Source organism: Pseudorca crassidens, chromosome 5 (assembly GCF_039906515.1).
Source record: "Pseudorca crassidens isolate mPseCra1 chromosome 5, mPseCra1.hap1, whole genome shotgun sequence".
In the NCBI taxonomy this organism is placed as follows: Eukaryota; Metazoa; Chordata; class Mammalia; order Artiodactyla; family Delphinidae; genus Pseudorca; species Pseudorca crassidens.
The window spans coordinates 145,507,739-145,522,181 of record NC_090300.1 but is presented as its reverse complement, the minus strand read 5'-3'; the positions used below and the strand labels follow the sequence as shown (position 1 = coordinate 145,522,181).

At 58.0% G+C, this 14,443-nt stretch overlaps 1 protein-coding gene across 3 annotated transcripts in view; it reads left to right on the top strand.

The window, feature by feature from the left end:
* The window catches only part of PRDM15 (PR/SET domain 15), a 59,411-nt gene that overhangs the window by 41,277 nt on the left and 3,691 nt on the right, over positions 1-14,443 (top strand). For all 3 annotated transcript variants that reach the window (XM_067739540.1, XM_067739539.1, XM_067739538.1), the window contains exons 15-23: positions 474-608; positions 1,337-1,500; positions 2,391-2,470; positions 2,725-2,844; positions 5,235-5,366; positions 6,930-7,013; positions 7,386-7,561; positions 12,221-12,301; positions 14,072-14,281. In XM_067739540.1, the coding sequence (XP_067595641.1) occupies positions 474-608; positions 1,337-1,500; positions 2,391-2,470; positions 2,725-2,844; positions 5,235-5,366; positions 6,930-7,013; positions 7,386-7,561; positions 12,221-12,301; positions 14,072-14,281 (1,182 nt within the window). The remainder of the gene's footprint in view (positions 1-473; positions 609-1,336; positions 1,501-2,390; positions 2,471-2,724; positions 2,845-5,234; positions 5,367-6,929; positions 7,014-7,385; positions 7,562-12,220; positions 12,302-14,071; positions 14,282-14,443) is intronic.

Here is a 14,443-nt window from a genome sequence, read left to right as displayed (position 1 = left end):
AGCCCGCCTGCTGGGCTCGCGTTAAAACCCCTCCGTGCTAGGCACCTCCCGGGAGAAGAATGAGGGTCGAGGGGACGGGGGCATTTGCTTCCCTCCCTGCCTTTGAGGAACGTGAGACGGGAGCTTGTGGGTGTGGTGGGGAGAGGAGTGAGGATTCGGGGTCACGGCTGCGGGGTTGGGCGGGGGAAGAAGTGCCGATCCAGGGAAAAGGAGGGAGGGGTCGGTGGTGACGAGGCCCACGTGAGGACGCAGAGCACGCCCTCCAGGCGCGTCCCAGCTCGGTGACTGTTCCCAGCAGCTCCAGCCCTGGCGTTCACAGTCGCCTGGACGTGAGCAAAGCCTGATGGCCCCACCGTCAGGGGGTGGGGTGTCCCAGGTGACCCGAGGGCACGGTTTCTGCATCCGGCCTACAAATCCCCGGTTAAAGCTCGCGCCAAGCGTGTCAGAAATTGGACGCGGTGACTGTTTGCCAGGACATCGCGCTGATGGACGACCAGCAGAGGGAGGAGTTCATCGGCAAGATCGGGATCTCCTCGGAAGAAAACGATGGTACTTCCGACGAGAGCGCAGACTCGGAGCCTCACAAGTACAGCTGCAAAAGGTGTCAGGTAACTGGACCTGCAGCCTTCCGGCCCTGGGGCTGCAGGGCTCTGGCATTGGGGGGGCACCTCACAGATGTCCCGGAAGGCGCCCCAGGTCTTGTCGCATCTCAGGGATGTTGGATACGGGTCTCACCACCATCAGGGGACCACTGTCTCAGAATCAGTGTGGTCCACACGTGCCTGTGTGGCTGACCGGTGGGGATCCGTGTCCACGAAGGTGGGTGCAGGCCAGGGCTCCTCTGTCCTCCGCCTGCCCCCCACACGGCAGGGACCCTTGCTTAGAGGCTGGGGGTGCGGTGAGTTTTCAGCAGTTTTGCTGTACGGCTTCACTGCTCTGGGAGCTGTGGTTCACCACGGCCGAGCAGGTCCCTGCGTTCTCCCTGGGCGTTCACACCCGTGGGCTCGGCACAGCACCTGAACGTGCACCTGTCAGGGCCTTCAGGCTTGGGGGAGAGATGGGGTCAGGTGGGCGGAGAGGAGGGGCGTTCTGGAAGCTGGCTGGGGGGGGTGGGGGGCGCGGGACCTGCCGGCAGGTCCAGGAGGACCGGAATCTGCTTCCTGTGCTCCCCCCGCTTCATGATTTTGCCCACCGCTGGCCCTGCTCTCGGGAGTCCCCCCTCTCCTGCTGGGAAGCGGGCTCTCTCCGGCGTCCAGGGCGCCTGGGTGGCGGCAGCGCAGCGTTGGCCGCGGGGATCCGGGCTGCGTGCGCACGAGAGCAGTGTGCGTGTCCACAGCTCACCTTCGGCCGCGGGAAGGAGTACCTGAAGCACATCATGGAGGTGCACAAGGAGAAGGGCTACGGCTGCAGCACCTGCCATCGGCGCTTCGCCCTGAAGGCCACCTACCACGCCCACATGGTCATCCACCGCGAGAACCTGCCTGACCCCAACGTGCAGAAGTGAGGCCCCCCCCGGGCAGGGGCTCCCTGGTCTAGGGTGGTGCGGAGGGAGGGCTGGCTTCCTTGCAGAGAGGCAGGTGCCCAAATCAGCCGTCTGGAGCGTAGAGCAAGTTCTCCCTCCTTCGGGGGCCCTGGGCGGGTCTGGGGGAGGCACTGGCCTCGCTCCTTCGTGGGTCCTCAGGCGTCTCCCAGGTTGCACGCCTTCCCAGACCCCCGGCACAGTGGGCCACGTTGCAGCCCTGCCTCCATACGACCAGAGCCCCTTTGCCCCGCAGTAATTAGGTTTCGTGAATGTCAGTCCCGCTTCTGGCTACAGCCCGTAATTAGCGCTGTGTGTCCAAGCAAGTCAGGCAACAGCCCTGCTTAGAGCCGAGTAGTCTGCTCGGGCTGCCGACTGGGCCGCTCGAACAGCAGAAATGTATTATCTCAGTGCTGAAGGCCGGACGTTCTAGATGCAGCAGATCTGCTTCCTCCTGTGACCGTGAGGGAGCATCTGTCCCAGGCTCTCTCCTTGGCGTGTGGATGCCATCTTCTCCCTGTGTCCTCGTGGTCTTCCCTCAGTGCGTGTCTCTGTGTCCCTGTTTATAAGGGCACCAGTCATGCTGGATTCGGGCCTGTCGTGAGGACCTCAGTTTTAACTTAGCCCCTCTGTGACGACCCCCATCTCCAAGCACCGTCGCGTTCTGCAGTGCTGGGAATCAGGACACCAACGTGTGAATTTTGGGGGGGACGATTCAGCCCAGATGGAGGCTGAAGTCTCTGGGTCCCTTGTCCCCCGCCCAGCACCTTTTATGCCCCACCTGCCGATAGAGGCGCTCAGGCAGGTGCACTCGGCCGCTGACGGCCCCGGGAGGCTGTGCGGGGCGTCCTGAGCCTGTGCCTGGTTTCAGGTACATCCACCCATGTGAGATCTGCGGGCGTATCTTCAACAGCATCGGAAACTTGGAGCGGCACAAACTTATCCACACAGGTAGCCGTGCCTGGGAGGACACAGGGGCCCGGGCTGCATCCTGCCCAGCGGTCATCTTGCCTCCCTGCCGGCGCTTCTCTGTCCGTCTTTGCCACCGCTCCCCCCTCTGGGTCCCCGCGGAGACCGGGGAAGGAGGGCTCAGCGGGCACTGCTCCAACTGCAGGCGTGGGGCCGCACTTCTCCCGTCACTGCCGTCACGCGGTGACCGTGGGTGCGGATCTCCTGCTGTGAAAGTCTGACCTGTTTGTCTGTAGGTGTGAAAAGCCACGCCTGCGAGCAGTGTGGGAAGTCCTTTGCCAGGAAGGACATGCTGAAGGAGCACATGCGCGTGCATGACAACATACGAGAGTACCTGTGCGCAGAGTGTGGGAAAGGTGAGGGCAGGTGGGGGGGACCCGGGCTGTGTGCTCAGTGTGGGGGGAGGGGGAGGGAGGGGCGAAGGCGAGAGCGGGTGCATGGAGGTGGGGGGGACATGGCCGTCAGGCAGGAGGGGCGGCCAGGCCACACGGCGGGGGGGGGGGGGGTCGCCCAGACCCGAGTCATTTACTCAAGAAAGGTAAGACCCGAAGAGATCAGCGAGAAAAATAAAGCCGTCCAAAGGCAGGGAGATGGGGTGAAATCAAAGCACAAGCAAATCGTTTTAAAAGTAGGGAAAGAGTGCAACCCAGAACCCTGTGAAGTACAGAATAATCTGAGGGCCCTCACGTGCCTGAGCGCAGGTGCAAAGCCCTCACTGCCGACTGGGGCCGCCAAGTAGGGCCAGCTGTGCACAGTGAGCACCGCCATCAGTGATGACTGTGACCCTTCCTTGACTCAGGTGAGACGGGCTAAATGATACTAAGTCCATTAATAAAATCTCTCCCATCAGTAAGCAGGATGAGGGAAAAAAGGTCATCGCGGTCCATGGTAAAATTTTAACTCATTTCTGTTTGAAAACAAACCAGAACTGTCAGGAAGACTTGGGGCAGCAGATCTTTGGTGCTTTCAAGTGGCCGCCAGTGTTCTGTGTGGTGGAGAGCGGCAGTGCCGCCCTCCTTCAGATATGGGACTGGTCAAGTTCATCTGCCTTGCTGTGAGGGTCTGTGTGCAGCGTGTAGATTGTTTTATTGAAAAAGTAACCCAGGCCAAAAACCAAAAAAAAAATTTTTTTGACACAAATGGATATGCAAAGTAAAGTTATTCCCACCTCGGACCTCAGTTATACCCTTCAAAAGCAGCATTTGATTGTTGTGCACCGACATTTCTAGAAGTTTCCACGCATGTCAGCACTGGCCCTGCTGGCTGGAGCTCCAGCTGCAGCCCCCGTCTTTGCTGCAGCAAGTCCAGCCCCTTTCCCACAGAGCTAGAGCCAGTTAGAGGTGGGAAGGGTTGTAGGTAGACAGGTGTGGTGGGCCGTCCACCCAGCTGGGCAGGGGGCAACCACCCCTGAGACCTGAGTGTTGTTCAGTGAGCCCTGGCAGGTCAGGGAGGGGCGCCCAGGGTGGGCGCTGAGGTCCGTGGCACATCTTGTGTTATATACATTTTTATATCTGAAGTGTATTTAATGTTTAGTTTCATGATTTCTTTCATGACTTCTGAATACTTTAAATATAATGCAGGTGTTAACACTTGGGTTACCGTATTTATTTTCCATAATCCTAAACTATCAGTGGTCATTTTACTTTCATATTATGATCACTGGCACATACAAGCAGATGCTTGTGCTTACCTGTTCTTTCCATCCCTTACTTTTTATTTACTTCCATATCCATTGTGGTGACCTTTTCATATCAGGCAAATATGGCCCTAATTTTCCCCTCAAAACCTTGACAGGATTCCATCCTGTGGATTCCTACAACCAGACCCTTTCATTTATATCTTCAGGGGTTTTTGCTGTGCAGTCTTTTATCATTCCAAGTGATGTTGCAGGAAATGCCCTTCTTATTGTCAGTACTTTACATTTTCCCCCCAAATTCTGGACCTGACCGGGTCCTATTCAAATGGGAAGCTGTAGAAGTAATGAGAGTCCCATCACCTGGCAGCAGAGACCCCTGTGCCGTGCCTGGTGGGTTTCCACGTATAGCACTAGTAGCCGAGGGTACACAGGAAGATTTGTTCAAAACACTTCACGCACCATGAGATGCTAAGGCCGCCCCCCAGGCGCCCTTTGCCCACAGACCCTGCAGCCCCCCTTCCTGTCCAGCACTGCCCACCTGGTGGGTCTCCTGGCCTAAGACCCTCCACCACTGATTCAAACCCTAAACCAGGGTCTTTCCTTCTTCAGCGCCTGAGTTAGGGAGGTTTTAGCATATTTCACTCCTTTCCGCCAGTGTTGACTTTGTTACATTAACCTGAAGGTAGATGGAAAGTCTGTGTTTGGACCTTTAAGTATCTAATCTTAATTAACACTTACATCACCAAGATCAACATTGGACTTCAGGAGACTTGGAGCCGCCTACCAGCTGAGTCAGTTGGGTCACAGTGGTTAGATGGGCACGGCTACCCGCAGCTCCTGTTGCTGGGAGCGCTGACCGTGCAGGCTGGGCGGGCGCCCGCCGAGACGGGCTGTCTGGAAGTGGCCTCCGAGGACACGTGGCCCGCCTCACGGCGGGTGGAGGGGGCCCTCTCGGAGACGAGCCCCCGCGCCCTGTCCCTCCTTGCTCTCACCCCGACCTGTGTGTGCCGGGGCGAGGGGGCGGGGCACGTGCGCCGCTGGGGTCCGTGGCAGGGCTGGGGTCCGTGGCAGGGCTGGGGCCCTCGAAGAGCCGCCGCGCTCCGTCCGCAGGCATGAAGACCAAGCACGCGCTGCGCCACCACATGAAACTGCACAAGGGCATCAAGGAGTACGAGTGCAGGGAGTGCCACCGCAAGTTCGCGCAGAAGGTCAACATGCTCAAGCACTACAAGCGGCACACGGGTGAGTCAGCCCCGGCCGCGGCGCCCTCGCGGAGGGACCAGGCCAGCGGTGCAGGCGCAGCTCGGGGAAGCGCCGCCGCTGCCCCTCGCGGCCTTTAGCCCCCAGCACGCCCCGGGCTTCCTGACTGAGCTCTCGGAGGTGGGTTGCTTAGGTGGCCGGTTTCTCAGAAGCTCCCGGTCCCTGCAAGCGCCCTCCATCCTTGTGCGGCCTCACGGAGCTCGGGTTACCGCCCAGCTAGCTGTCCTCAACGCCTTCCCACCCACTCAGCCGTCGCCCTGCAGGAGCGTGTGAGGGAGAAACCATCAGACGAGGGCCCGGGGCGTGTGTACACGCCGGTCATCCTGTCGTCTGGGTGTGTCCATCAGTAGGGCAGTGGCTAAATTATGGTGTGTTCACCATGAGGGACAGTGCACCCCTGCAAGTGATGGAATCGTATGTTAAGTTACGCAGACGTTCGTGGTCCAGTGGGAGAGAAACCAGCCTCTACAACAAATGAGTTCATTGTCTTATAAAACATTTGTGTGTGGATGAACGTGTGTGTATAAGTGGATTAAGATCGACAGCGGAGTGAGAGACGGTTATCCCTGGGTGATGGAGTTGTGTCTCAAGTTTCTGGTAGGAGCCTCTGGTTGGTTCCGTGTTCTCCCTAAAACGCACCTGAGTCCTGCCACTGCCTGGCCCAGCTCACCTGTGCGCCCACCTCTCTCACTGCCCCCAGGGCTGTCCAGGCCACCACGCAGGTCTGCTTTGGGTCCCCCTGGAGTGCCAGCCCCCAGGGCACTGGGCTTTCACAAAAGTGTGCTGCCCTTCTCTTCCTGGGGAAACTCATCCGTTTCACTTCCCCTTTTCTGGGAAGCATTCTCCCCCGGGACTGAGTCCTGCACCACCTCTCGGGTCTCACAACACTGCACCTGCTGGGCTGTAGTGGCCTCTGGCCTCCAAAAGCCACAGTGAGCATACGAGGGGTTCGCCGAATACAGGGCCAAGATAAGTCCAAGATGAGTGGACCCTGAAAATCACTTACCTAGTTTTCCACTTGGGGGGAAACCTTTATTTAAAAGGCGTTCTAAGGACCACTTTCTTGTCAGTTTGGGGAGAGAAACAGTGCGATCGATGCCTGGATGCTTCCTGGGCGGGTTGCAGGCAGGCAAGGTGGTCACCCCAGACCGAGCGACTGATCTGAACACTCAGGACTGGAGTGAAGCGGGCGGAAGCCTTAAACGTGTCATAAACGTGGCCCTGCCTTCCCTGGTCGCGAGCTGTGCAGAGTAAGCTCATTGAATCGGATTCTGCTGAGACTGTGGCAGTCTGAGGGCCTCGGGCTGAAACTGTCCTTGTCACCCCTTCTGCGGAAGGAGCTCGCCTGGGTGCCAGCCATAGGGTAGCTTTCAAGCCACAGTGTGCCGGTCGCGTGTGGGAATGAACACTTACTGTCTGCTCTCTCCTGGTAATTTACCTCCCGTGCAGCTTCTGCAAAAGCAGAAATGTGTCAGGGACGAGACAGCTTCTGTGTGTAGTTAAAACCCTCGTGAAACGTGAAATTAAGTGTGCCTTTTTCTGCAGGGATTAAAGATTTCATGTGCGAACTGTGCGGAAAAACCTTCAGTGAGAGAAACACGATGGAGACACACAAGCTCATCCACACGGGTAAGCGGGGCACCTGGGGACCAGCCGGCCGCCCGCCGCGGGCTCCGCTGAGGCCATCGGAGCGTGCGCGGTGGGGATGGCATGGCTGTGATGCTGTTGGTAGGCCTTTTCAGATGTTGTGGTGCTGTTCTGCCTTAACGATGGCCCTTTGCCCCCAAAATGTCAGCCCATCATAATTTTCGGACATTGTCCGAAACTTGAATTTTCGGATATTGGAATAGCTACTGGGCTCCAGGAGGGGAGGAGGCCGCGCTGCCTGTCCCGCGGCCTGACCACCGGGTGGGTGACCCGGCCGGCGACCCTGGCCGCACGTGCAGAGGCTGACCCCGCTCACCACCCGTGCTTTCTCTTCTGCCCCGTGCGTGTGGGAAGTGGGCAAGCAGTGGACGTGCTCCGTGTGCGACAAGAAGTACGTCACCGAGTACATGCTGCAGAAGCACGTGCAGCTCACCCACGACAAGGTAGAGGCCCAGAGCTGCCAGCTGTGCGGGACCAAGGTGTCCACCAGGGCTTCCATGAGCAGACACATGCGGCGCAAGCACCCCGAGGTGAGCCTGGGCGGGCGACCCTCTGCCTGCCTCCCCCCGCCTCCCCGCGCAGGCCCGGCCCCTCTGCCTTCTGCCCGGTGGCGGCTCCTGCCCAGAGACCCCGCCACGCTGGCTCACCATCCCTGCCCCCGCGCAGGCCCGTGGTTCCTCCAGGCGGGGCCCGGGCCTGGCAACTCCCCTCCGCCTGCGCGCCGACGGCGCTGAACGAGTGAGCGAACAGAAGAGCCTGGAACGTGTTTTTTGCTGAGGTTATAAATTACGTTCTCGCTGGAATTACAACGAGACGGGAGTATGACCCTGACCCCTCCCCCTTTCCTCCCTTTGGGCAACTAAAAAAGATTCAGGACGGGAGCCTCCGTGTGGTGTTAGGGGCTGATTAGAAGGTGGCCCTGGGGACCAACAGGGAGAAGCTGTATTGAGGCAGATAGACCCTGGCTCACCCGTGGGCTGGCTCTAAAGGCAGGTCCAGCGCACTGAAGAATTTAATGCTTTTTAAAAAGAAGTAAACTGAAAAACAAAGCTAGAAGAAAGTACGGGAAGATAGCTATATCACTGAAGGGTGGAAACTTTCTAAGCGCAAAAGCGGTGAGAGGAGTCTCGAACAAACGATTTGACTAAGCGGCATAACGTTTAGAACTTCTGTAGGTCAAAGGGAAAACGGAAAAAATGTGGTAAGATATTACTACCGTTAACAGATAGAAACTGTTAACGTTAAAGGTAATATGCATTCCATGAGTAGAACACAAAGAACCCAGTGTGTCCACGGAGATTCATGAAAGCGAACACCTGTGGTTAAGACACAGGAGAAAGCCTTTAAGAGTAGAGGTGCGATCCTTCCTCCGTTGAATTAGAGGAGGTTCTTAGATTCAAAATGCCTGTGCGGCGGGCGTGAGCCGGGCGCCCGGCCGTGGCGTGTCCTCCTGGGGGGTAGCGTGACCATCCCTCCAGTGTTTTATATAAATGACTACTTGGACCCCTCAGCGTCCTGCAAGAGGAATGTGATTAAGTTAGTGGTAGTTCAGTGACGTGCCTGAATGTGACGTGTTTGCAGAGAACCCTGAGTGAAAGCGGGAGTGTTTGCTGTAAGAAAGCCGTACACGCCGTGCGTGTACCGCGTGTGTATACACTATGTCATTCACGTTGTGTGTGTTTATGGGATACTCACGTATGTAATATAAGTGGGGTGGGCGAAACGAGAAAGGACGACAACATTACACGGTGGTCTTCCCCTGGCGTTGAAGTTTTGGTTATTTCTTCGCTTGTTCTCCGTTTTAAGTTATTTACTCTAGTGAACGTGGGTTACTTTCGCAATTGTACAAGCCCCTCTGCCTCGTTTGGGTGGCAAGTGCGTCTTTTTCTGCGTCACCTTGACCCTGAGCTCTGGGGACCCCGAGGAGCTGGGGCTCCACCTGCTTCGCTGTCCTCTCTCCTGGCCTTTTCCACCTAGTGGCCAGCTAGCGTTTCCACCTAGAAAAACAAAGTTGGGAGAGCAGGAGCCCAAAGAGTCAGCATCCACCCGCTGCCCAGTGTCGGCAGACGGCGGCCTCCAGGCCTCGGGGCCCAGGGCCGGCGCTGCAGGCTCCCCCGGGGGCTCGTGACGTGTGGGAGTGATTTCTTGGTGACGTGTGGGTGTTTGTAGCTACACGTGCTAACCGCGCACAGCAGTTTTTGCAGACGGGTTGTGTGATGCACGTTGCTGGGTGCGGGAGTCCTTGTGGGCGCGGAGCAGCTCGGCAGACGCTTCCGTCTGGTTGACGGTCGCTTCCTAGCCAGCCCCTCTGTGCGGCCACCTCTTCCTCTCACGCCCACCATGCCGGCGGCACAGCGCTCTAGAGGGGACGCCAGCTCACGGAGGGCTCCCCTGTCGGGCTCTGTTCTCAGTCCCTTTTGTCTCTGAAGCCTTCAGCCTCTTCCCCCGTTGATCCTCTGATGTTTCTCTGTCATTTCCTCCTGTGTTTCTCAAACAGATGCAGTTAAGTGCCTGCAGGGATGAGCGCTGGTGACCGGCCGGACAGGGTGCGCCCCGTCCTCCTGGACCGACCGTCTAGGGTGGGAGACGGGGGGTGGGTAGGACGCAGACAAGTCAGACAGAGAGGAAGAGATGGAGTGAGGCCGAGGGAGGGCTCTGCTGCCGTGTGGGTGCCACCCTGGGGCCCGGCTGTGCAGGGGTGCGGGGCAGGGGGCCACGCAGTGCTGGGCACAGACTCGGGGGCAGGGGTCCCGTGGAGGCCGGCTAAGATGTTAAGCGTAAACCGCTTTCGCACATTGGAGACCTTTCAGAATTGATGCGATTTTATCATTTCAAGGTATGGTCTTTCCCTCTGCTTTGAGTGAACGTTACATTCAAAAAAATTCAAACACACACAGTGCTTTGCATGCGTGGTCTTCTCTCCGAATAAGAGCGAAGCCAGCAGATGCTTCCGTGGTTGTTCTTCGTGGCATGAGCTTCCAGACCGTGTGACTAGGACGCTGATGATGTCGTCGTTGATGATGGCGGTGGTGGTGACAGTGACGGTGATGGAGGTGATGGTGGTGATGACAGTGATGGAGGTGGGGGTGACGGTGACGGTGGTGGAGGTGATGGTGGTGGTGACAGTGATGGAGGTGGTGGTGACGGTGACGGTGGTGGAGGTGATGGTGGTGGTGACAGTGATGGAGGTGGTGGTGACGGTGATGGTGGTGGAGGTGATGGTGGTGGTGACAGTGATGGAGGTGGTGGTGACGGTGACGGTGGTGGAGGTGATGGTGGTGACAGTGATGGAGGTGGGGGTGACGGTGACGGTGGTGGAGATGATGGTGGTGGTGACAGTGATGGAGGTGGGGGTGACAGTGACGGTGGTGGAGGTGATGGTGGTGACAGTGATGGAGGTGGGGGTGACAGTGACGGTGGTGGAGGTGATGGTGGTGGTGACAGTGATGGAGGTGGGGGTGACGGTGACGGTGGTGGAGGTGATGGTGGTGGTGACAGTGATGGAGGTGGTGGTGACGGTGACGGTGGTGGAGGTGATGGTGGTGGTGACAGTGATGGAGGTGGTGGTGACGGTGACGGTGGTGGAGGTGATGGTGGTGGTGACAGTGATGGAGGTGGTGGTGACGGTGACGGTGGTGGAGGTGATGGTGGTGGTGACAGTGATGGAGGTGGTGGTGACGGTGACGGTGGTGGAGGTGGTGGTGGTGACAGTGATGGAGGTGGGGGTGACAGTGACGGTGGTGGAGGTGATGGTGACAGTGATGGAGGTGGGGGTGACAGTGACGGTGGTGGAGGTGATGGTGGTGGTGACAGTGATGGAGGTGGGGGTGACGGTGACGGTGGTGGAGGTGATGGTGGTGGTGACAGTGATGGAGGTGGGGGTGACAGTGACGGTGGTGGAGGTGATGGTGGTGGTGACAGTGATGGAGGTGGGGGTGACAGTGACGGTGGTGGAGGTGATGGTGGTGGTGACAGTGATGGAGGTGGGGTGACAGTGATGGTGGTGGAGGTGATGGTGGTGGTGACAGTGATGGAGGTGGGGGTGACAGTGATGGTGGTGACAGCGGTGGAGGCACTGATGGTGAGGGTGGGAGAGGACGGTGGCATCTGGCCGCTGTGACTAAGCTTTGCGGCATCACAGTCACACTTGGGTCCTCAGCGCCACGTCAGCATTTACGTTGCAACACATGTGACCACGACCTCCTTGCTGCCCGTCCTTTCAGAGAACGCCCAGCCCTGGTGTTGGAACCTAAGTCCAGAAATGCAGCTCCCCGTCATTCTGCTTAAATGAGCCACACCCGCTATGTATAGCCTATAATTTGGTTCTTAATTTTTTTTGACCAAGAATGTAGAGATGCTTGCAGAGCCATTGGGCTGAAGAGCCCGTGCAGACACTTTCCTGGTCTCCCTGCTCTCGTATAGTCTTTGCACAGCACTTCCCTTCTTCAGCAACTGCCCGTTTCCACACCTCCCTCCCAGGGATTCCGTTCTCTCTGCGCTCAGGGTCCGTCGCCCCACCTGTGATTTGTTCACTTAAGTGATCGCAGTCACGGTACAGCCGGCGTCGGCAGGTGTGCGGGTCAGGTTCAGGGAAGACCGGGTGGACCCCGGGCGTGTGTCGTGGCGTAAGGGTCTGCGTGCTGGGGACCGGCCGGTGCGGCTCACAGGTGCACTTCATCAGAAATGACCAATGAAACTACCCGGACTTCTCTACTTTTCAGGTAGAAAAGTCACGTGTGTACAGTGTAAATGTCTCATTCTCGATGGTTCCTTGTAGAACAGGTTTCCTGTATCTTATCCCGCTCCGCTCTCGGTTTGAAAGAACAAGATTGAGTGAGAATGCACTATGCACTATGCACTGTGCATGTTAGTGTTTTCACTAAACTAAAAGGGAAGGAATAGTCTCCACCCTCGAGCGGTGGACAGTGCGGTGACACACGGACAGGGGCGAGGTAACACCCCTGTGTGTGAGAGCACAGCAGAAACTTGAAGAGAGGGGGCCTGGGAGGAGGGAAGGAGAGCCCGGACGGGACTGTGGAATCCAGGTTTTCAAGACCCGAGCAGGGCCCGTGAGGGCGTGGGCGCCTTTGAGGGTGGCTGCCTGTCAGCGCGTGTCTGGGTCCCGCCTGACCTGAGCCTCGGCCTTTGGGCGTGGTGTCCCGGGCTCACCGCCCTGTGGTCACTCCTAGGTCCTGGCCGTGAGGATCGACGACCTGGACCACCTCCCCGAGACCACCACCATCGACGCCTCCTCCATCGGTATCGTCCAGGTGAGCCCGGCGCACGCGGGGCCCGGGACGTCTCACCCAAGGGGCCCCGGCAGGTGTCCTGAGCAGCCTTTGGGGAAAAACCCCACGTTTCACGCTCGTTTGCCTCTGTTTTATTGGTTGGTCGTCACCCCAGGAGCCTTTTAGTTTCTGTAAAAGTTTCTAGAATTTCAGTTTTCTGAATCCTGACATATCTCCTTTTAGAGAATAGATGGTTTCTTAAGTCACAGTCAGTAGAGAGCGTGTGTACACGTGCGTACGTGTGTGTACAGAGAGAATTAGGTTTATTTTAAGGACTTGGTGCCCACGAGTGTGGAGCTGGCAAGTCCAGAGCTTTCAGGACGGGCCAGAGGCTGGAGACCCAGGAGGAGTTGATGCTGTGCCCGGGGTCCATCTGGAGACAGAGTTCCCACTTCCCCTGGGAGCTTCAGGCTTTCCTCTCGAGGCCTTCGCCCGATGGGACGAGGCCCACCCGCATTGCAGAGGGCGCTCTGCATGACTCAGTACCCACCGATGTCAGCGTTAATCACATCTGAAAGATCCCTTCACGGCAGCCTCTAGACTGGTGTTCAGCCACCCAGCCGGGCGCCCGAGCCCAGCCACGCTGACACTTAAACTTAAGCATCACAGGTGTTTCCAGAAAAGCTTATTAGCACAATTAGATTATTAGAAGCAAAATAACTTTCAACGTATTAGGTGAACTTACTTTTAAAAGGAATTTTTAGTCAGTAGCTTTATATAAAGAGTTTCTCTTATTTTATTTTATTTTTTTGTGGTACGCGGGCCTCTCACCGTTGCGGCCTCTCCCGTTGCGGAGCACAGGCTCCGGACGCGCAGGCTCAGCGGCCATGGCTCACGCGCCCAGCCGCTCCGCGGCACGTGGGATCCTCCCGGACCGGGGCACAAACCCGCGTCCCCCGCATCGGCAGGCGGACTCTCAACCACTGCGCCAGCAGGGAAGCCCAGCTTCTTTTCTTTTAAAGGAAACGTGTCATGCTCTCGGTTATTTTAAAATCACGTTTCTACCTCTGTGTTTTGCAACGGAGCTTTGGGCGCGGCGCTCAGCGGCCGGGTTGTACAGAACCGCTGTGCCCCACGCCTCAGCAGCCCCGGAGGGCCAGGACCACGCCCACCCTGGCCGGGGCAACCCCTCCTCAGGGTCTGCCTGCCGCTGGGTGGGAGCAAGTCTCATGGATGGCACCAAGGACCAGGAGGGAGGAGAGCCTTGCTGGCCACCGTGACTCAGCGGCCTCCGTGATGCTGGGCCAGCCCAGCTGTAGGTCGGAAAACAGGCCATACTTAGCAGCTCAAGAAGACGTGTGCAGGGCACCCGTCTGGGGTCACCATTACCGCCGGGCCCTGTTTGCTGTCCCCAGAAAAGGTGACTGCACAGTTCTGCGGTCAGCCTCATTTTGATCCAAGATTGTGTCTGCAGTGAATCTGTTTCAGCCAGGGGACGAGAGTCCTGATGTGAAAGCATTTTTCAGTCTCAGACTGAGCTCAACAGGGCTGAAACAGTGGCTCAAAAAATCTGCTTTTAGAGATGTTTCTATTTCAGCACAAAATGTGGTTTTTAAAAATATGACTGGTATCTAAAATCCTTCACCTGAAAGAAAAGCAACTGAAACCAACAGGAACTTGCCCCCGTCCTTAGAAGTGCAAGTTAGCAGACAAGCCTGATCACCTGGTGTCCAGGAACAGGGCCGGGCCGCGCTGGCCGCTTCGGGGCCACGGCCCGTTGACCCGCTGTTGTCACGCCTTCTCTTCCTGCAGCCTGAGCTGAGCCTGGGGCAGGAGGATCTGGCGGAAGGGAAGCACGTGAAAGCCGCCAGGAGGACTCACAAGAGGAAGCAGAAGCCAGAGGACGAGGCCGGGGCCACGGGGCCCGAGGAGGCCACCTTCAGCGAGTTCTCGGAGAAGGAGGCCACGTTCTCGGGCGGCGTCGGGGACGAGACCAGCTCCGCCGTGCAGAGCATCCAGCAGGTCGCCGCTCCCCGTGCAGGGCTGGGGGCCCCGGGCGTGGGGGGCCTGGACTCTGGCCGTGGCCAGCACGTGCCCCGTTTCCCAGCTTAGACCCAGAAGTCACCGCCATCCTCCCGGGTTGGGAACGGGGCTGCGTCTAGTTTGGGGAGGTTCTCAATGGCC